This window comes from Schistocerca serialis, chromosome 9, assembly GCF_023864345.2.
Source record: "Schistocerca serialis cubense isolate TAMUIC-IGC-003099 chromosome 9, iqSchSeri2.2, whole genome shotgun sequence".
Lineage (NCBI taxonomy): Eukaryota > Metazoa > Arthropoda > Insecta > Orthoptera > Acrididae > Schistocerca > Schistocerca serialis.
The window spans coordinates 165,202,004-165,224,351 of NC_064646.1; the positions used below are offsets into that span (position 1 = coordinate 165,202,004).

General features: G+C 44.0%; 1 protein-coding gene across 1 annotated transcript in view; it reads left to right on the forward strand.

The window, feature by feature from the left end:
- Positions 1 to 22,348, forward strand: part of LOC126419451 (uncharacterized) — a 1,200,562-nt gene that overhangs the window by 1,165,827 nt on the left and 12,387 nt on the right. Inside the window, exon 9 of the mRNA XM_050086638.1 lies at positions 20,101 to 20,270. Within this exon, the coding sequence (XP_049942595.1) occupies positions 20,101 to 20,270 (170 nt within the window). The remainder of the gene's footprint in view (positions 1 to 20,100; positions 20,271 to 22,348) is intronic.

Below are 22,348 nucleotides of genomic sequence, written 5' to 3' on the forward strand. Positions count from 1 at the left end.
GTCATCGGAGACGGTCCACAACCTTATTGGGGCTATGTTGGTGAGGGTATTAGGCTGGGGTTTTGTAACACGTCCTCTTATATTACTATGTTTTGTTAGAAAAATCTTTATTCAGTCGGTCGTCGAAATTTTGAAATAGAAGTTATTGTGGATGTCACGTAATAAATTTTTCGCGTGAAGCGCTGTTGCGACACAGGCAAAGATCAATTGTGGAAACTAAGCCACTGAATATTGCAAATAATCTTGTTAAAGAATACGGCCGACTGACTACATCAAACAAGAGGGCACGTACATTCGCGGAGGAGTGGTCAAAAAAAAAAAAAAAGCGTTAATACTGTGTAGGAAATGAGTCTTAAATATAGTTACGCTTGTACACACTCAAATGATTACTAACATACGAACGGGATAGAGGCACGTACATTTTGAATGCAATCATCCCCCGTGGCCTGGATAAAAAGAATTAAGTTAAATGCATTTATTCATCTTAGAAAGTAAATGCGTGGACTTCGAAATTACATGAAAAGAAAGACTGCAGGTTCTGAATGTCGCGGCAAATATATTGAAATTGACGGTAGCTGCCACGAAAGGAGAAAGATGAACACATTCACGTACCTCTATTGTTGAGCAGCGCCGCCGTAAAGATCGTCACCTCCATCTAAATTCTCTGCATAAAATTAAAATACTAGTAATAATTTTCGAGTTTCAAGAGCTGGGACCCATGGTATCACAAAAGACGAAATCGCTCTGCTTCAGAATCACTTTCATTATTTAACCCAATTTTTTCAGCAAGAAATGTCACAACACGTCTTAACACTAGGACAGGATAACAACGAAAGGTAACTTATTCAAAAACTAATAAACGAAGAGCGTAAAGCTTCTTTTATTCAGCAAATGCTTTACTCATTAATCTCTGGTAGTTGAACTAGTGTCTATATATTCATTAAAAAAATTATATAATTCCTTTACAGTTTGCTGATTGTACTTTCGTAGCATTCATATGAAATTATCCAGAAAAAGCCTAAATCGGGATGACAGGATCAACATCTAAATACTGTTCTCTAATAAAAATCTTTTCTTTACCTCTAATGACGGTCGTTACGACTGAATTAAAGTCCTCTAAAATTTATCTGGAATTGTTTATTTTCGATGAATCCTCAGTGATTATTTTCCACGATCAGTATTCCTCCCGTGTTGTCTTGCGTGTGTTCCTTCGTGGGTGATATACTTTGCTCTTTTTCTGGAGCATATTTCACTGAACCTACCAACACATGTGACTAAATCATACATGAGCGTTAGAAAATGTCCATGTATATGGTCGTATGTGACGTGACTATGAATGTAGGTACAAGTGCTTCAGAAAAATCTTTTGAAGTTTGTCATACTTGAACACGTCCTGTCCGTTCGAAAATTAACGAAGCGAATTGCCCCCTTGTAAAAAAAAAGATATCGGGCTTACAAAGAGAAGAAACCTCAAATGACTTAAACGCAAAGTTAGGACTGATACTTGAACAGCCGAACCCTTGCTTGGTGTTCAAAGCTTCCGGTGACAAACATTATTTAAAAAAGCTCTTCGTTAATTATTTCACGAGAGATTTACACACACAGGAAAATAATCTATGTACACGATCGGCACGAAAACGAAATAAATTTCTGTCTTTTTGATGCGTGAGAGAAGGGGGCGGGGGGGGGGGGGGGCGGGGAGAGCAAAACCGCAACAACTAACAGTTGTAAGTCCCGTCGCAAGCTGCGGAGACAAATTCCCGACACACAAAATGAACAAGCCGGCCGAGGTGGCCGAGCGGTTCTAGGCGCTACAGTCTGGAACCGCGCGACCGCTACGGTCGCAGATTCGAATCCTGCCTCGGGCATGGATGTGTGTGATGTCCTCAGGTTAGTTAGGTTTAAGTAGTTCTAAGTTCTAGGGGACTGATGACCTTAGAAGTTAATTCCCATGGTGCTCAGAGCCATTTGAACAAAATGAACAAATTCCCAGACGAACATAGATCATCTACGTGAAATAATCTGCGCATAACGGCAGGAGTATCTGAAGGAATTTCATGGCGATTACGGATATCTTCCTGTGGTGTACTACTCAGTCGATGAGAAAGAAAATTATTCGTATCATTTAGGGGAGACTGGCAGTTATATAAACTGAGCAGAGGCATGAAGGCTAGTGCAGTAGCGCGAGAAAGACGTGGAAATAAACTTTACAGCAAAGGAGCGCGATGACAGAACCACTCCTAATCTTGTTTCTAAAGAACTACCGGTGAAAGCGCTAACAGCAACCAAGCCTTAAACTCTCCTGTTTAATTTTGTTGCATATCTCCGCCTGTGACACAACAAACTAATTGTATTCGTAATTCAAAAATGCACTGGTGCATAATTGCGTTCATACATTTCGCTGAATAGCACTTTCCAAGCGGAACAAATTTTCTGAAAATGTTTGCGTATTTAGATTGCACAGAATGATTATGCGACAGATTAGTTTGGCTTCAGTAAGGCGCCGCAACAGAAACTAGACACCGGTTCAGAAGTCGACAGCGTGTGCATTGCACAGCTTCCTCTGCAAGTGGCAGCCATTAATCGCGAGGCACACTTCTGGCCGCGTGATGTAAGCCTGAGACGTGCAGGCTTCCGGCCGGACGGACACGTTCCCAGCGCCGCTAATTGCTGCGCAGAAGCCATCGCCGCGTGCTGTTGTCATCTGGGTGCATGCGACGCAGCTATTGCCAGTCCTCAAGTCTGTACCTAACCGACGCTGGAAAGTCGTAGGGCGGGTAAGATACAACATCGTTATGTAATTGGCTGCCGCCTGTTGCGTCTGTTTCTCTACCGTTAAAAGGTGCTAAATAAGCAATTACTTAACTTTGACGCTCCGCTATTGGCAGAGCTACCGGCGCGACTCTGAATCGCATCAAATAACTGAAATAATGCTACCAGAAGAAAAAATTCGTTCTTATTGCTTGTGTGAAAAAGTTACAATTCCAAATAGGTTTTATCGGTGGAAGATTCCTCCAGGATTCTTATTGTAGTTCGATTGTTCAGTTGATAACGAGTAATTGATGTCGACTGTTTAACAATTAGTTGTTAATGTTTCATTTGTTAGTTCATTTGGAGGAGGAAACTGGCAGCCAGACACGCGGAATAATTTGAAGAATTGCAGATTTGCTATGACTTCTGTTAACAGGTAAAACATGCTGTTAAATAAAGTTATTATGGAACCCTCTCACACTTCATAGTCACTCTGGTGGGGCAGCTAAATGTGGCTTATACTTCCCAAGGCACTTGATGTCTACGTACAACTTTGAAATACATGGAAATGTCATGGAAAAGCTCAAATACTATCTCTAAATATTAAAGAATGTAATGCTTTTAACTCGTATTAATTTTGCCAAATACAGACAAACAGGCGTCACTAATGATTCGTGTAATATATAATTCTGCTGTGGGTGTTCAGTAGGTGCGATAGTTCTTAACTTCCAAATTAAAGTTCGTAACTGCCAAAGTAAACTTAGTGGCACGGTCGTTCTGCCGAATAGCTTCTGATTCATCTGCGTAAGGCGATTTTGGAGGGACATTTAGCCAGCGCACTTCTACCAGCGCACTACTTTTGTGGATTTTAACGTCGGAACTTCTGTTCCCAATAGGTCCCTAGCGGCCTGTTGCGAAGCCATTCGCCCAACATTTGTATTACCTGAAACCGAACATTGACTCAATTGAGACAATCAGACACGATGACGTTGAGCCAAGCTACCTGACCTGGCAGGTGCTGTGAATGTATGACTGTGGTATTTCAGTTTTTCCAGGCTTTGAACACACTGGGAAATGAAACGACAGTCATCTCCTTTGAAAAATATCTACAGAAACTAAGCTCTCACTTGTTTCCTGTGTTTTCCAAGGCGTGCGTTACATAATAGTCGTTGTCAGTACGAGCAAATTATTGGAACTGTATTCTAACATAACCGTAAGTTGTCGGCATGAGATGTGTTTTGAAAACTAATGGCTCAACCTCTTCTTCTTAGCGCAATCTTCACTTACTTTAATGAATGGAAGTCGAGTGCACGATCTTTGATTCGTGTAAACTTCATTCTTTGTGTTTTCCTGTTTAAACTGTGTTTCTGGCGAAGATAGGGACTCAGTGCGACATTTGCCTAAACAAGTACGGAGAAACCGGTTGGCCCATGTAGCAGACCAGAGACTGTTAATTTGGCGCGCGGATTCAATCCACATCTGGCACATATCCCAATCTAGCACGCTGCATCGACTGCTATACGGGGTGGTCTTCGCAGTAGCTAGTATGACCAAAAATATGCATTTACGGCAGTAAAGTCGTCCTGCCTGTGTCCTTTCGTGATTTCAAGCAATTACGACTCTGAGGTAATTGAGAAGCCAGCGCTTCACGCGTGTAGCGAGGTGGCGAATTTACACCAGCTTCAAAGTGGGGCAGGTAAAGCAGCAGGTGAGCAGGTTCGCGCAGTAAATAACCAAGTTTAGCACAGGGGTGGCTGTGCGAATCTGCGAGACGGCGCCGACCAGCACCGAGGGCGCCCAAGGCCGGCCAGTTAGCACCCCGCCGTCCGTGCCAGGCGCGCCCGGCGCCAACCCCTGCAGCTCCGCGTGCAACCACGCCCACCACCCCCGCTGTTCCACCCGCTCCGCTTTTGTTGGCGCATTGTACGAGTGTCTGCGCCAACACTACAATTCTTCGGGTGTAAGTCGGTGCCGGTAACTGAACTATTAAACGGCTTGCGACAAGAACATACTCGGAAGGGCCACTTCTACAAATTTCAAATGAAACTTGTAATTATAGTATGAAAAATCAGTGTCAGTCCCACACTCGGGTAGCGCGAACTGAAAACACTGTTATCCTTGGGTAGTTGGATAGCGGTTGCCTTCCTTCGAGGTGCTAAGTAGTGTCATGTTCGAAACAAATTTGAGTTATTGAGTGCAATTAGTACTAGTGAAATTGTAAATGCACCATCAACTCTAGAGAACCACACGATTCCGACGATATGATATCACATAACTGTGGCATGGAGGGACATGGGGTACTGTGCTTTTTATAGATGAGTATGAAACAAAGATGGGAGAAGATAAAACCCGTTTTTGGAGCATAGGCTATGCCTCTAGAAAAGCATCGTGGATATCTCGGAGATTAAAATCCTCGTATGAGGGACAGCGCAATCAGCGTTATACGCCCTCTCTCCAAGAGACAAAACACATATTCTGATGAGCCAAAAGAGTAAGACCATCTGCCTAGTATTCCGTCTTTGGAATTCAATACAAAGCGGTTCTGTGTGGCATGGTTAGGACAAGTCGTTGCTAAGTTTGCAGAGATGGATGACACCTGTACATATGTAACAGAGCTGTGTTACACGCTACAGTTCGGAGCCCTCTAGCGGCAGAGGGTTGCAACTTGGGTCAGCGAAGCGAGAAAGTCGACCAAGTAATATCCCTGACATGTAATACCTCAACCGATATTGAGAGTAGAATAAAAAATTTGGTGGATTTACTTTTCACCATGTCCTCGAACTTTCTCACAACGCCACCAGGCTGCACTCAATCTCGCAGGAGCATTAGTCATAATTGTTTGGCTCATCAGTGTATGTCCCAAAATATTCTCGATAGATGGTGTGAAGTTGCACGCCACGAAATCGCATGTTCCATTTCCGCGCAGATATTGGTGCCGAAGTTTCGGATGAAATTTACAGGATTTGAGCATGCTACTTTCGGATCATCTTACTCTTTACCATACCCTACTGCCTGTACAAAACAGCCGGCCTTTGTGGCCGAGCGGTTCTAGTCGCTTCAGTCCGGAACCGCGCCGCTGCTACGGTCGCGGGTTTGAATCCTGCCTCGGGCATGGATGTGTGTGATGTCCTTAGGTTAGTTAGGTTTAAGTAGTTCTAAGTCTAGGGGACTGATGACCTCAGATGCTAAGACCCATAGTGCTTAGAGCCATTTGAACCATTTTTTGTAGAATATGAAATTTTTAATAATGCTGTGTAAAATTTTTTCACGTATGACAAGGTGGCTCATCCCTGTTCAACTCACACATGAACGGCTATTTTCGACGGTTCGGGAAATGTTTAAGTTAACAAATTATGCGACTCGCCATGTATACAGTTTGTTTCACGATTTGTATTGCAGTACTCTAGGGGCTGTAGAGGGGACTTTCTAGATAAAGTTTTGATAAAGAACCCATGTCCAGAAATGACCCGTTTCAATATAAAGTAAATTTGAATGTCGGATCACTTCCAAAAGCACTTCATAGTGTACACACACACACACACACACACACACACACACACACACACACACACACACACAGACTAGGAAGAGCGGACCGCAATGAGCCCTCTGTTGTTATTATGACATCACAAACCATTTTCGTCCCACTAAATCAAGGATTGCGAGGAACAAGAACATTTCGCAACTAGAAGGGTTGACTATGGTGCTCCATGGACGCGCCGCACATTCGGCTTTGAAGAGAATTTCCTCCGTTACGTACAAGAGAATCCGACAACGAGTACTCAGAACTTTGCCCTTGCTGTAGGCTTCTGTAGAGCAAACAGATCAGTGTCTCCACTGCGTGCGTACCGTGAAGGGCGCACTTTGAAAGTGACCTGGTCTTCAAACTCATTTTTCATCTACTCAATACGTTTCCGGACGTGGACTCCTCATCAGAACTGTATCTATGAAGTCCCTTCTGCGGCTCCTAGAAGCCTGTAACAGAAATTGCGAAACATCTTGTACATTCAGATAGGGTTCAGGTTTTGAAATAGTGTTAAAGATAACTTCATTCGAGTGGCGGTTATTATTAATGACACACGTCGAAGCTGCCCGCGAGATTTTTTCATGCATTTGTGACTCATTGCATGCGGAATGATACAGACTTCATCTCGGCTTCTACCTACACTTGAAATGTAATTATATTATTTCTCGAACAGAAATATTACGAGATTAGCCTTCTTCGTATTCAGGCCCACTGCCATCCCTTACTGTTCTCAGTCTTAGTAAGAGCTTAGAAGGTCTTGGAAGAAAACTATTTCGGTCGTCCTCCCTCCTATAATGTCTGATCATACTTTCGCTGTTTCCCATCTTTTATCTTCTTGCGTATTTTTACTTTAATATCTTAAGGCTTTTAAACGTGGCGTCCGAAGGTCAGCTAGTTCCCATATCCTTGCGTGCTACGGTTAGGTAAGTGACCTCGACTCTGTAAAGGTTGCTCATCGAGGAAAGGCGGCTATCACCTTAAGCGCAGAGCAGAGCAATCGGAATGCAGGGAGCCAGAAATAGGAGTGAGTCAGTCAAGCGCGGGACGAGGTGAGGTGAGGCGCTAAATGGTGCGGCTGCAGGTGTGGGCAGAGGCCCTCCACACAGTCCGCCGCTGCCGTGGGCCCCACTCTTACGTCACACAGCGAAAGCTCTCTCCGCGAGACGCGTTCCTCTCGCTTCTAGCGGCCGCGCGCTGCAGCACTGCGGACATTCGCCAAAGTAGCATTCACTACCAGATGACTGAGGTTAAGCGCTGTGTTCTTTCGCCGTTATCGTAGAGCCTCTTGGCTATTGGAGCATGTCGTCAGGATGCTACCGAAGGACGTGCTAAAACATCTACCTATGGTGCACAAGACAAAGATACTCTAAGTTAATGTGATATATACCGGATGTCCCTCCTAAGGCGGTCTGGCACATTTTCTCTAATGTTCTGGCAAATATTTGCAATTTTGTTTTTGGAATGTGTAGCAGGGGTCGGTGCAAACAAGTACTGCTCATCAAGCGTCATAGGCGACACCCAGTGTCAGCGGAAAGCCTCGTTTTTTCCCCGTTACAAACAAAATGATTTTTAGACCGGAATTTCATGTGCCCACTCGATATCGCGGTCCCAAATTATTCTAGTGCGGTATTTGTTTTATCGGTCTGTATTATCCCAGAAACGACAGGACCATCTAGGCCCCCGCCGACGGCTCCTGGCGTGCGGCAGCTCTACTCAGTCGCTGCTGCAGTACTGGTTATTCTTCGTGGTTTAATGTTCCTGTTAATGCTTATCTGTATAACGCAAACCGATGCTTTTCATGAACACTGGGCGTCGCATGAAAGACGTGTTGAGAGCAATATTAGTTTCGGCTGCCCTCCCCCCTCCCCCACAGATTGCAAAAACGAAATTGCAAATATCTGCCGAAACACAAGAGAAAATACGCTTACATGTCTTAGGAGGGACATCCTGTATCCATTCGCCAATAAATAAATACATAAATTAAAATATCTTCTGTTCGTTCAACATGAACTCGCACTGCAGCTTGAGAAGTAAATGTCCATAATGCTTCCCCAAGAATCGAACAAACTTGTGACCCTTACTTCTATCCTCCTTCGAATACTTCCGATATATTCCGTCAATTCTGTATGGTATGAGACCCAAACACATGAACATTATTCTATAATGGTTCGCACGAGTGTTTTGTAAGCATCCTTCGTTGTAGACAGATGCATTTTCCAAATATTATGCTAATGAACCGAAGTGTACCACGTCATTTACCTATAACTATGCGTATGAGAATTCCATTTCATATCCCTACAACATGTTACCTTCCAGTCAGAAAGCTGTTGCACTCAGCGGCTGTTGAGTTGTAAACTATACATTGCAGCGATCAGTCGTCCTTTTTAAATTTTATTGTGCAGACCTAGATTTCGGCTAGAAACTAGCCATTCTCAATGCACTATTATTTTCACTCAATGCATGTAATGCCTGTTGGTCGGGCTTCATCCACAGTTCATTGAATACCATCAATGAATAGGACGACTGATCACTGCAATCTATAATTTACAAGTACATATCCCTACAAGTTATTACACCCAGGTATTTTACGTCTTTAGTGATATTGTAGTCACAGGATGTTATGTTTGTTTCTTTTGTGAAATGCACATTTTTTTTTCATTTCTGAATATTAAAACAGTGGTATTATGTAAGTTTTACTGAACGACAGACAAGCGCAAGCGCGCAGTTTCTTTGATATTTTATGTGTCTTCTGCTACTAAGGCAAAATTAGAAAAGTTAGTTGTTGGAAGATCAGATGTGTAAGGTGAAATTCACGTAAATTTAAAAAAAATACCTACATACAAAATAAAGAGCAGTTGCCAATCCAAGGTCAGCTGTACTTGCGGTTATACAGATGAGACTCCAATAATTAAGGACATTATTTCTACGAGCAATAGACGTGTATGACAGGGACAAGGGGTATGTTTGAGACGACAGAAGGACATTGCAGCTACCACAAACTGAGGCATTGTTCGAGTCATCGATCAGTTGTCGGTGCGCGAGGCGTGGTCGAGGGCGTGGCTGGTGGAGGCTTTACGAGCGGGTCGCCGAGCCGCGGCTATCTGGCTCTCCCGGGATCCCGGCCACAACCTTCCTTGCACGTATTTCGTCCATTAAATCAGACCTAGCCATTCGATATCTAACTGCCGTCTTCGTGTTCGTTGTATTAAAGCAATTTGATAATGTAACTGCGGAGGAAGAAACACAAATTGAGGTTTCTCATAAATTATTTAGCAATCACCGCATTTACAGGCCACATGTCAGTAGACAGTGCGGCGGAGGGGAACTTTTGTCGTTCTTTATTAACTAACGCGCTGTGGATAACGCCAGTTGCTCCGTACACACATGGTACAGTACATACCCTAAAAAGTGAAAAGTCAGTACTATGGGGTTGTTCTCTGTAGCGTGAGTGAAAAGTCATACTTCTTAGTTCATTGTCCAATCGAGCCTGTATGGAAGGCATTTCCTGAGAAAGAATTATTTTACTCTGCTAGGGAGTATTCACTGCGTTGATTATAGACTGTCGAGTCACATCAGTGTCGCCTGTCAATAGCCTGAATAACCACTTTGTACAGTGCGAACTGCTGCGAGACGTGTAGGAAGAGTCAGCGAGGTTCTGGAAGGCACGGACAGGGGTGTGCGGCCGTGCCGACTCTAATGCGTAGCCAACTGCGCCAAGTTTCCCGGTTGTCGGTTGAGGATCCATGGTGCGAGCAGCCCGATCGAAGTTGTCCCACAGATTCTCGATTAGATTAAAATCCGTTGAGTACGGTTAACTCATCCTGGTGCTCTTCGAACCACGCATTTAAATACGAGTTGTGTAACACCTTGCATTGTCCTGCTGTGATAGATGGCATCGTGTAGAGGAAGAACAAATTGTAGGAAAAGGTGGACACGTTCCCAAAGGATAGATACAGATTTGTGCTGATCCACCGTTCCCTCCAGAACGACGAGATCAGCCAGGGAATGCCACGAAAACATTCCCCAGACCAAACGATCCCTCCTCCGGTCTGAACCCTTACGACGATTGTTGCAGGGCGGTACTGCCAAAGGCCATCTGTCAGGTGGATAATAGAACTTGATTCGTATGAAAATGGGCAACTAAGTGGACGTCCAGTTGCTGTAAAGGCGTGCGAATTCCAGCTTTTTTTTTCCGCTGAATAGTCTTTGCGGAGACACTGTTGGCAGTCTGTCAGTTCATCTGAGCGGTCAGTTGCTCAACCGTTGCATGCCTGTCCGCCCGTACACATCTCGGCAGCCTTTGGCGCACCACAGTTGCCCCGGCGCGGGTTTCGGATAGCACCATTTTGCCATGCACGGTATACTTTAACCGCGGTGGCACGTGAACGGTTTACAAGCTTATTCGTTTCGGAAACGCTTCAACCCTTGACCCGAAAGCCAATGATCATGCCCTTTGGGACGCCAGATAAATTGCTCCATTTCCACATTGCGACAACGTTTGCACTGTTCCCCGCGTTCCCCCGGCACGCTTTGTACACTCTCCACTCCTAGTGCTGCCAGCTGCCGTCTGTGAGTGGTTATTGCACGTTGATGTCCAACATAGGTGGTGGTCACATTAATGTGACTGGATCGTTTGCCGCGGTCTTAGGCGGTCTTAGGCGCTGTCATGGACTGTGCGGCTGCTCCCGGCGGAGGTTCGAGTTCTCCCTCGGGCGTGTGTGTGTGTGTGTGTGTGTGTGTGTGTGTGTGTGTGTGTGTGTGTGTGTGTGTGTGTGTGTGTGTGTGTTTGTCCTTAGGATAATTTAGTTTAAGTAGTGAGTAAGCTTAGGGACTGATGACCTTAGCAGTTAAGTCCCATAAGATTTCACACACATTTGAATATTTTTGAACTGGATCGCGTATAAAAGAGGAAATAAGGAGAGTCGTATGACAGATCGAAGTGTGTCGGACTGTGAGCACACACCCCTTAGTATCTATTTTCGACCGGAAGCAGACTTTTAAGTAGTTACCCAGCAAAATTATTTAGTGGTCACAGCTTGGACGCTTACCAACATTTCGTGGCCATATCACTTACTACCTCCTCCAACAGTGAGTCCCTTCTTCTTATGGAGCTACTGGCCATCTATCGAAATTAATTTTCTTGTCTGAGATTATCCTGGTCCGTGTCACGTTCTCGGAACGATTTCAATTTTCTTGCTTCCGCTCTCGCTATACTCCAGTTTTCTTGGGTCAGCCGCGCAGTCATCGTTCCGAAAATGTTCATACAACGACAGTTACACACGTATGTCTCTTTCCCCCTGCGTGTTTATTCATCCGGTCTCAGATGTAGCTGGCTATCAAGAAATCCGTTCGCTCTAATATTTCATAAAATTTAATTCCGTATCTCCGATTTGACTGATCGCTAGTAAATCGTTGACGCATATAGGTCAGCTTTGTCGATAGTTGTATAGTGTCTGCACAGTGTAGACACGGCGTTGCCTTGTTAGAGATTTGCAAAATGATTTAATTAGGTATGTGTATGTTGCGAAAAGTGACAATTGACTCTAAGTAACGAAAAGTGTCAGGTTTTCCACACGAGTACTCAAAGGAATCCTTTAAATTGCGGTTACACCATAAGTCGCACAAATCCAAAGTCTGTCAATTCAGTTAAATACTCAGGGACTAAAATTACGAATAATCTTAATTGAAACAATGGCATAGATAATTTTGTGGGGAAACCGAACCGAAGACTGCGTTTCATTGACAGAACACTTAGAAAATGCAACAGATCTAGTAAACAGACTGCCTACACACGCTTATTCGTCCTCTGCTGAAGTAATGCTGTGCGGTATGAGATCCTTACCAGTTAAGATTGACGGAAGAAACTGAGAAAGTTCAAAGAAGGGCATATCGTTGTGTATTATCTTGAAGTAAGGGAGAGAGTTACGGTTGAGTTGGGGGGACAGTCATTAAAACAAAGGCGTTCTTCGTAGGGGCGGCATCTTTTTACGAAATCTCAATTTCCAACTTTCTCCCCCGAATGCGGAAATATTTTGTTGAGGCTCACATACATAGGAAGAAGTGATCATCGCACTAAAATAAGAGAAATCAGAGCTCGCGCGCAACAGTTTAAGTTTTCGTTTTTCTTGCGCGCTGTTCAAGAGTGGAACGGTAGAGAAATAGTCCGAAGATAGTTAAGTGAACACATTGCCAGGCACTTAATTATGAATTACAGATTACTGGTGTAGATGTAAATATTGTTGCATTACTTAATACGCTCGGTCTAATTTCCCACCTCTGGCATGCATTGTTTCGGGAGCCTGACTCGAATCGTTGTTTATCTGCAACGTGTCCCTATTTTCAAGTTCTCTCTCTCTCGGTCGAGAGCATTCGTAAAGCCACGACCAGTTCAGTATGCCCTTACTGGTGCCAGAAAAGATGAATGTTGGTCCCCGGCTCGTCTCGGCGCCGGCTATCCTTTCACGTCACAATAACCAGTTGGCGAGGTGCGGGAATTTTCTGCCGTAAGCGGAGCGCAGCGCCCAGTTTCGTTTGGTGGGCAGCAGAGTGGCCGCCCGGAAGCCGTGACGTAAGGCGGCGTGCCGCCGCTGCGCCTTATTCGGCGAGGACAGCGCCCCGGCTGACACGCGTGCGCCTAGGGAACCCCTGCTCACACGTCGTGGGCAAACACGGGACACCACCAGCTTGTCATCTCCTTATGCACCCCGGGCTCACGCGAAGTGTTGACAGTACGTCTCATACCGCAGGGGACGTAGGTCAAACGCACACGTACGTCCATGTGTACATACAGGGACTCGTACTCAAGTTATAGTACCCCTAAAATGAAATAATCGGTTATGGATGTCACAACGGGAAGAACGTACGGGAAAGCGTAGATATTTTGCTGTGGGAGTTCCGTATTTTTGACTAGATTCAACAACGTAGTTTTTAAACTTGGGATGGGAGGGGGCTGCAAAAAATCAACCAACCAGATGCAAAGCAAGGTTTATTGGAACCGCTGACCTAGGTTTCGACAGACAGCTGTCTTCGTGAGAAGGTGTAATAGGCCTTGTTACATCAGATGCTGATGAAGTATAGTGAATGAAGCCAAAAGGCTCTTGTCATATTCGACATCCATCGTAAGAACACAAATAATCACAAGCCATGACTTAGGATTTGCAACACTATAGTAGTACAGGCGTGCAGATCAAAGGCCGGACGCGGTGGTCTAGCGATTCTAGGCGCTCAGTCCGGAACCGCGCGACTGCTACGGTCGCAGGTTCGAATCCTGCCTCGGGAATGGATGTGTGTGATGTCCTTACGTTAGTTAGGGGACTGATGACCACAGATGTTAAGTCCCATAGTGCTCAGAGCCATTTGAACCATTTTTGCAGATCAAATATCGGGTGTAGTGTGCAAAATGACACCAGAACGGAGTCTGCTGGTGTATAGCTACACTTCAGTACTACTTCCTGCGCTGCATAGTCTAACAGTGCCCAAATGTGCTGCGCCAGCTGTCCTCGACATCACATAACATGTTCTTCACCTTTTTTGGATAAAAGAGTATCTGAAACATTCGAAAAAACATGTCACTGCACATCTTTCATCAGCCTGTCAACTGCTACTATATAAGCACCTCGTTCAATTGAGGGAAATCGTAGTTGCTCCAGTATTTAAACACACATAAAAGATTACTACTAACAAAAATATAGTTCCACCATTTTCCACAGACCATGTTGCGAAATACTGAAACGACTGTGAAATATTAGAGATGTTACGATCTATACTACGATTAACACTTCGTGAGAGTGCCACGTGGTTCAGTCATAACCGTTAAGATGCATCGTAACTTGATTGCTCAGTGCAAGGCTTCCCACTTTAAAGAAACAAAGAACTAGGTCACATACAGCAAGACCAGCCGAGAGTGTGACACGATGGAGGCAACACTATACCGTTTGTTCGTAAGAGGTTGGTCTATTCGGGTGTTTTGCGGAAATCTATGAAAGAGTGGCACGTACACCTATCGGTGTAATCTACGTATTGGTGAAAAATACAAAAAAGGGAAAAAAGATTGAGATCGTTCTAGCGCCACGTCTTGTGCTGTTAGTAGGCGTCATTTGTCGGTCCGGGCGCACGCTCGCCTTGGTGGAAGTTGGCAGTATTGCACGGTTAAATTCTGTGGAGCATCTCTTTATGTACATTAAATTGTCCAGACGCGAAGTATAAATACGTATAAGATTCCTGAAAACTCGCGCAACGACAAGCACATCCTGAACCTCCTGGCTATACGATCCTTATACATCTGCAAAACGTGCGATCCAGTTTGATGGACACCTGCATACACAGTCGTTAATATGACAAGCTTTGTAAATACATACCTCGCAGAGATGATCTGAACTCTCATCGGAACCACTGTTCTACAGTCGACTTCTATAAACATCGTCTGATTTTCTGGCATCAAATGACTACGACCGATAATGAAAGATTTCAAGCGAACAGCCAGTCCATTCACATCAGCTCGAAGGCGATAGCTTTGAATAAAATGAGTTCTCACGAGTTTTACTATAAGAACCTTAGACTAGATTTGACACGCGGCACATAATCATCATACACCTCGTGAGTGTAGCTAAAATTACTACATCGCACTGCATTATTCCCTTTTAAGACTTGTGTGGAAGAGGCAGGGAGGGGGGGAGGAAGATCCTTGAGACAGTCACAAGAAATGTGAACGCGGGCTGATACACTCTGTGGCTGCCATCATATGGACTGGAATAGCTTCGAAAGCATTATGTCTTGCTTGTACCAAATGACGTTATCAAAGTAGCTAATCTCTGGAGACTTTGGACGCAGTGTGAACGTTTGCGTTATCAAGTGGAATTCGGGAGAAAGACGCAGATAGGATGGCGTGTGTGACGTTTTCGAAGACAGTTTTGTTCAGATGCACGGAAGTCAACTGCAGACAGATGTTGCGGAAGTCCAGATATCTTAAAAGCTAGCTTCAGAGATCTTGTTAGTTGTGTTGGTTATGTATTCGCTTCCACGTCGCATCCAGTGATGCCGGTGGCCGAGAATGATACGGTGGTCGCTGAACATCGCACGCTCTGCGGGGTCTGATTGCGGGGTTAGAGTTACTTAATAAGGACAGTTGCTTTTACGCACAGACAAAGAAGAAATCAGCCGTCATTGCTGGGAAATAATACTGCACATTTTAAGAACTTTCGAGGAAAGTGTGACAATAGGGGAAACCTTTAGGACGCGGAATACATGGGACTTACTGGCGACGCCCAGTAAAATTTCTCCTCAGAACTTGTTATCTAGTTATTAGGCTAAAATATACATAAGGGTGAAGGACTGTTATCTCGAACGTCAATAAAGTAATCTTAAGGAGATTTACTACGTCTTTGACTACGTGACCTGATAAACGTAACGATATAAGACCTGACGCGGATAAACCGCTAAGTATATACAATCGTGTATTAAAGGATCGGTTCTGATAACACAGACCATTCTTTTCTAGTATCTAAATATCGATGTTTCTGTAGCGATGAATGATTAAGTTTGAAACAAAAATTTTTGGGAAAGAAAACCTAATTTGCTGTCAGCGCACTCCTTTTTGGATTTCGTTAACCGGAGGAGTAGAAATTCATCAATATATCACATCGTCTTCTCACTAAAACTACTGTTGTGTTCCACAGACCACCGTACTGTGTGTGGCGCAGGGTACGTATGATACTAAAGACGTTCGTCCACTCCCCTAATCCGTTCGCGAGTGATATGCGGGATGAAAGATTGTCGGTAGCCCCTGCACCATATTTTCCTTGTTTCTCCTGCAGTATGGGAACTCGACAATGTGACGACAATGATAATTATCCTGGGTCTACGTCACCACAGCACACCATGACGCGCACCCAGAAAACGTTGCTCCTTGCCCAGGTGATGAGTAACTTCGCCTTGAGCTCCCTTATCGGCGGATTTCCTGTGGAATACGAGGGATACGTCATATTCCACGTAATTCGCCTCCAGTCATAGGCAGTAGCTATTCTAACGGGTAGGAACGGCGTACATAAGGCAAAAGAGTAGATCGAATTCCGCAGATTTAAGAACCGAGGAAATCGCGTTGTTTTGTAGAGTACTATTTAGGCGTTTTCTGACACTTCGTGTCAGCCTTCAGAACTGGTTCAACTTTACTGCTTACCTCCTAATTTCGACCAGACTTCACTTTAATTATTTTCTCTGTCTGCACAGATACGACGTGCCTGCCTCTACCGAGTAAGGTCATCAGTATCTAGCACCGCTGGACTGTTTCTGTGTTTGCACAGTTTCCCATAAACTTCTCAGGGAAATGGTCCCATTTTACGCTAAGGTCGTCCTCTCCGGTGACTTCTGCGTAGACCGAACTTTTATCCATTTTAAAGTTATCCCTAGTAGCTTAATTAAGCTTTCTCTTCACCATTAAACTCCGGTACTTCAATCAGATACGAAGGTATCAGTGGTAAAAGATGGACATCGATTACTTTGCAGTGTAAAGATATTGGAGAATCTGTCATTTTCAAGAAAGCGACAACTCGCGGGTAGCGTTAAATAGAAGAAAACTTGTATTTAAATCTTGACATCATTTCTAAGGATTGTGCACCTGCTTAAAATGAAAACAATGAACAAAATTTTCTCGACAGGACGCTCATCTTTTCTACCCATAACATAAGAGATTAAACTTGGTTTTTCTTAGGTTGTGTTCATCTTCAAAGTGACAGACGTGTCCTCATAAACAGCAATAGAATAGGGGAAGCCAGGGTGACAGCATTCGCAGTAGGTGTTACTGCTTTAGGTAGCAGTGTCTCAGTGAAGAGACTGCCTTTCAGGGGCATAGTAAAAGGAGGAGTCCCCAAGAATAAGCAAGTTGCCAGTGTACGGCGACAGCTGACGTACGCCAGGTTTTCCCACTGCGTCACTCCAGCAGTTTACTCACGCAGAGGGAGAAATGTGATCGTTACGCTCCGACCTTGGAATACCGTGGCTGAAAATGGAGTTGCATGGTAGTCGTGGCAAACTTACAAAGCACTGCTCCAGCAGACGCGCCAAGAACAGTGGCGTAAGACTAAGACGCCATCGGCAGAACTAGACTCTTCGCATCTGACTGCGTCACACTAATTTCTTGTCCTGCTTTGGTCCACGCTTTTATAATAAAGTTCCTCTTCAAGGATGGAAGACAAATTTCCTTTGAATTATTTCCGTTACAGCAATTAGTAGTACTGTTACTAAAGAGATGGCAGTTGCTATTTCAAGCGATTGACATCTTAACACGTTCCGACTTCGTAGCAAGTTATCAGTTGGTTGTAGAAACGTGTTGAACGAAGCCCGCCGGTGAACAGTTTGCTACTCGCGGATCACGTCGGTAGACGGGCGTTATGGGACCCGTTTCCAGTATCGTCTAATAATGACTTGCTAAGAATTCTATGCCGGTTTTGATATCATTTGTGAGGCAGAGGCTGAAAAAAAATCATTTAGTTTACAAGACTATCGTCATGTTCTCCAAAGGCAGTGTTCCTAGCTGTAAAATTGTCATTACATTGTCTACTTTGTTGGCGATATGAGAAGTTCCATGGTCGCTGCTTGACAGGTGTCATCATAGACCTGTCTGTGACTTTGCCTAGACCATCCTGCACTCCGTATATTCAACCCGGTGCCCCGTCTTGCACTAGTATGTGAGCCAAAACAGTTTTTATTTCGCAGACGTAGTATAAGCATGAAAATTATAACTGCATCTCTAGCTCAGCACTATAAAATTGTGTATCGTATTTTCTCAGTAGGCTGGTGAAAGATGCGACGGATGCTAACTCAGATCTGCCTACAGTTCCTATTCGGTCACTGAAGGCAATGCCTGAAAGAGTTTTGAAAATTTAAGGAAGCATTTTAGATCGCATTTTCCTGAGATAAAGATCTCGGCAAAAATCAGCTACTCATTTTACTGTCTGAAAAAGGTAGGTTCACGAAACACACGCATTGGCTTCAGCCATTGTAGGAAGTATGGGAAAATTTGTTTATTGTCTCTTCCATGTTACGATCATTAGAGATTGCTCGCTAGCTACAGGAGGATCAGAGAGGAAGACGATCATGGGCCATGAAAGGAAGCACTCTAGCATTCGCCAATAGCATTATAGGGAAACCTTGTTTCGGATGAGCAGACGTTCTCCTCGAATGTGATTGTGCAAAAGGTGTCGTGAAAATGCAGAGCTCGTTCTTTATAATATAGCGTTTTGGGCGACACAGCGTACTCCGCTTTAAAAATTAATTCGATGAATGAGATAGTTTGCTAACATGTAGGTATTTGATACTTCGTCTGTCAGAACCAGTTTGCGACTGTCTGGTTGTACTTGGAGGGGGCGGGGGGGCTGGCTAAGACGTAAATGAGTTGGTGGCCACTTTCCCCTGGCTCTGGACTGTTGTTAACGCTCCGTTCCTCACTAGACGAGTGCGCTGGCGTGGGCGGTGCCGTTGACTTGCTACTCCGCCTCCTTTTCTGGCCATTCCTGTCATTACGCTGTCACGATAACGTGAAGGATGGAAGCCGCAGCAGCCGCGATGATGTGGGTGCCCGCAAATAGTCGACCTCGCACCAGGGTCCTCTTAAGCGAGTTAGCCACCACAATCTAATCTCTGGTCCAGAGCTTTTCCCCTATCTGTCACGTACGATCGAGATACTGAATTCTGAGAAATCCTTAGCGGCCCCTTTACGTTTACGGATCAAGGAGTTGTGTAGCACAGCATGCAGCTTACAACACGTGCCTGCCAGCAGCGGGTTATCTTTCATTGCTACCATGCAATGGCGTCCCCCCCCCCCCTCTCTCTCTCTCTCTTTCTCTCTCTCTCTCTCTTCCGAGGGCTTAACATCTTGCTAATGACGATATCTCCAGAGAGGAGATGATCTCGCTTCTGTTTCACTCTTTCTTTTTCACAGAAAGTGTGCGGCAGTAGTCGAAGGAATGTCCCTTTTTTGATATATTAATGAACTGATGGGAAACTAGCAATCACAGTAGCTTCCTCTCTGCTGTCTGCGGCGTTTATCGTCCTGATCGCTGCTATGCTTGAGATTTTAACAAGAAATTTGCTGCGTCAAAATACGTATATCTGCGAAACATTGACGGTTTACGCTTTGGACCGCTGTTTAAATCCATTCAAACATGGTTCTGTATAACAATGACGTGTAAACCCGAAGTAGAACAGAATTCAGTCCTGATAATTTAAGAGCATTTACCATAAAATGAGGAAAAACTATGTACGCGGGCGATACGGTGAGGGTTTTAACCATTGATTCATTTCACACGGAGTTTCTCGCTTGAATAGCCTTGACTGATGATTGTGGGAGAAAATAGATTTTGCATTCTTAATTTTGTGAACTTCAGATTAGTTTTAATCCAAAAGTCCATACACCAACTTCACCGCTGGCTCCAAAAGTCCATACACCAACTTCGCTGCTTGCTATACTCCTAGGATAGTATGATGTCGAATGAATCTGTCACTTTCACAATGTATTAAACGGATGGTTCCTTGCGTATGTTTTGTGTAAAGTTGGTACAGAAGAGAGAAGTCGGTAGCGTAAGATTAAGAAACAAATTCTAGGGACTTGCAGCAGTTACACTTCAAGTATATTACACATTTCTTAATTTCAGCGATCGTAGAAATGTGTTCCTACAGGTGTTCGGTGATCGTTTTCATGCTGGGTTCGATGGACATCATTTCGCTAGTCTTCCTCCATCCACAATTTCAGTCGTAGCTAAATGTTTTTCCTTTCTTTCGTGATCATCAGACAGGCAGCATATGACAACGGCCACCTTTCCTTGTTGCAGGCACTAAGAAGATGGAGTACAAGACACGCCAGTGGCACGAGAAGTGCTTCTGCTGCTGCGTGTGCAAGACTCCCATAGGCACCAAGAGCTTCATCCCTCGCGAGCAGGAGATCTACTGCGCCACATGCTACGAGGAGAAGTTCGCCACAAGATGTGTCAAGTGCAATAAGGTATGACTTCCTATCGCATTTTCTTCGTCCGAAATAAAATTATCACTTTAACGTAACCAATAAGGATCGTTACACACACACACACACACACACACACACACACACACACACACACACACACACACCATATTCAAGCCACACGTAATAAGACATACAGGTGCAGTCTTTGTTTGTTATTCATGTGCATTCTTTGCTTGTTATTCATCAAGAAACCGTCAATTACACAAGTAAATAACATCAATATCTTGCCAGCTTGGTGAGTCAAGTGACGGTTCATTTAATGTATAGACAGACGGAACTATACTATCCTGCAACGACAGCCGTCGGCAGACATAGACATGACTGCAGCTATTACGCAGAGAATTGATACGATTTTTTGGCCTCAATCTAATCGATTCAGCAATTACCACTATTATTTAAAAAACCTGATTCAAAGACTGCCATTATCGTTAAATTTGCAATAATAGGTAACGCGTAAAAAAAAAGTACATGTTGCTCATACGCCCAGTAAGCCATGAACAGGCTATAGTCCAGTAAAACTGTCAGAAAAAAAGCCTGTTCCTTGCAAAAGGTGGGGTAGAAGATTTTATTTTTTTAACTCGTTCATATTGTTGGAAAGGTTACAAAACCAAGTTTTGCCAACAAAATTTCTCTTGGGAAAACTTTCTGCAGTTAAAAAACTTCGAAAATTTCGGACTTTTTGCAGTTTTTTCAAAATATCTCAATTTCATTTGCTCCTATCGCGTTAACGTCTATTTTCTTTTTTAAAGAGCACAAAATTCTCTACAAATTTGATTCTTACCATTTTTTTCTACTCCCTGTATCTAAGGCGCTACAGCACGTCAAAAAATACCAATTTTTCAAATTTCGAGCAAAGTGGCAAATTACCTAATTTTTGAAAACTGTTATTTCAGTTTCTATTTGTGTAGTATAAACATATTACTCATCATGTTATTCATTGGAATTTACCATCTCACTCTGCTGCAGGGCCAGGACAAACAGCATCATATTCAGTAGCTACGAACACATTCACGTCGGATTGCGTGAAGTTTATTTATGTTACAATATGTAATACGATTGCATGCAGGTGCCGTACATTTTCTACAGTTGATTGACGTTAATGATCAGTTATAAGAAAAAGTATGTAGGAATTGTTCTTTAGCGGACAAAAGCGTATTTATTCTTTGGCGGGCTGAAGGCGATTATCTCTGGTGATTGTTCACAGCACGCTGACAGCTATTAGCACACAACAATAAGGGTCCTACAGTTTGGAGTCGCTTCCATTCAGTATATGTTGTGGTGCTGAAAATGAGTATGTCTGACATGAATTTGTGTTTCATTTGCGAAAAAACTGTGGTGAGTGGTGGACGTAATGTGAAAAAGAAGCCGGCCGGTGTGGCCGTGCGGTTCTAGGCGCTTCAGTCTGGAACCACGCGACCGCTACGCTCGCAGGTTCGAATCATGCCTCGGGCATGGTTGTGTGTGATGTCCTTAGGTTAGTTAGGTTTAAGTAGTTCAAAGTTCTAGAGGACTGATGACCATACATGTTAAGTCCCATAGTGCTCAGAGCCATTTGAACCATTTGTGAAAAAGAAAGGCCTGAGCACACTTATCGATTTAGTGCTAAACGCAGGGAGTCTGCCCACACCCGTTTTTGAAAACGCTCAGTGAAGTGATGTTGCGTGAAGCATGCTACAAGAAGTACATTAATGAGAGAATGATAGCAGCTAGCCTTCTACATCCTCAGGAACCAACAGGCGTGCTACGTCGGTCGCAGGAAAAAGGTCAGTTCAATTTCAAAGAGAAATGCTTCTTATTTGCAAAAGGGAATTCTGATGACTTTTTAACCAAGCAGTTAAGATTGCCAGTCGACAGTATTAGAACAGGCTAAACGACATGGTGATGAATTTGGTCAACAAGTGATAGAGCGGATTCAAAATGTAAATGATTTGGTTGCTGCAGATGGGCGATACCACAGATTTTGCTACAGAAAGTTCTTTCACCGTGTTTCAGCTACTGGACAGAATCGAGGTCACCGACCTGCAACACAAGTAGATGAAGGCATGGAGGCTATATTT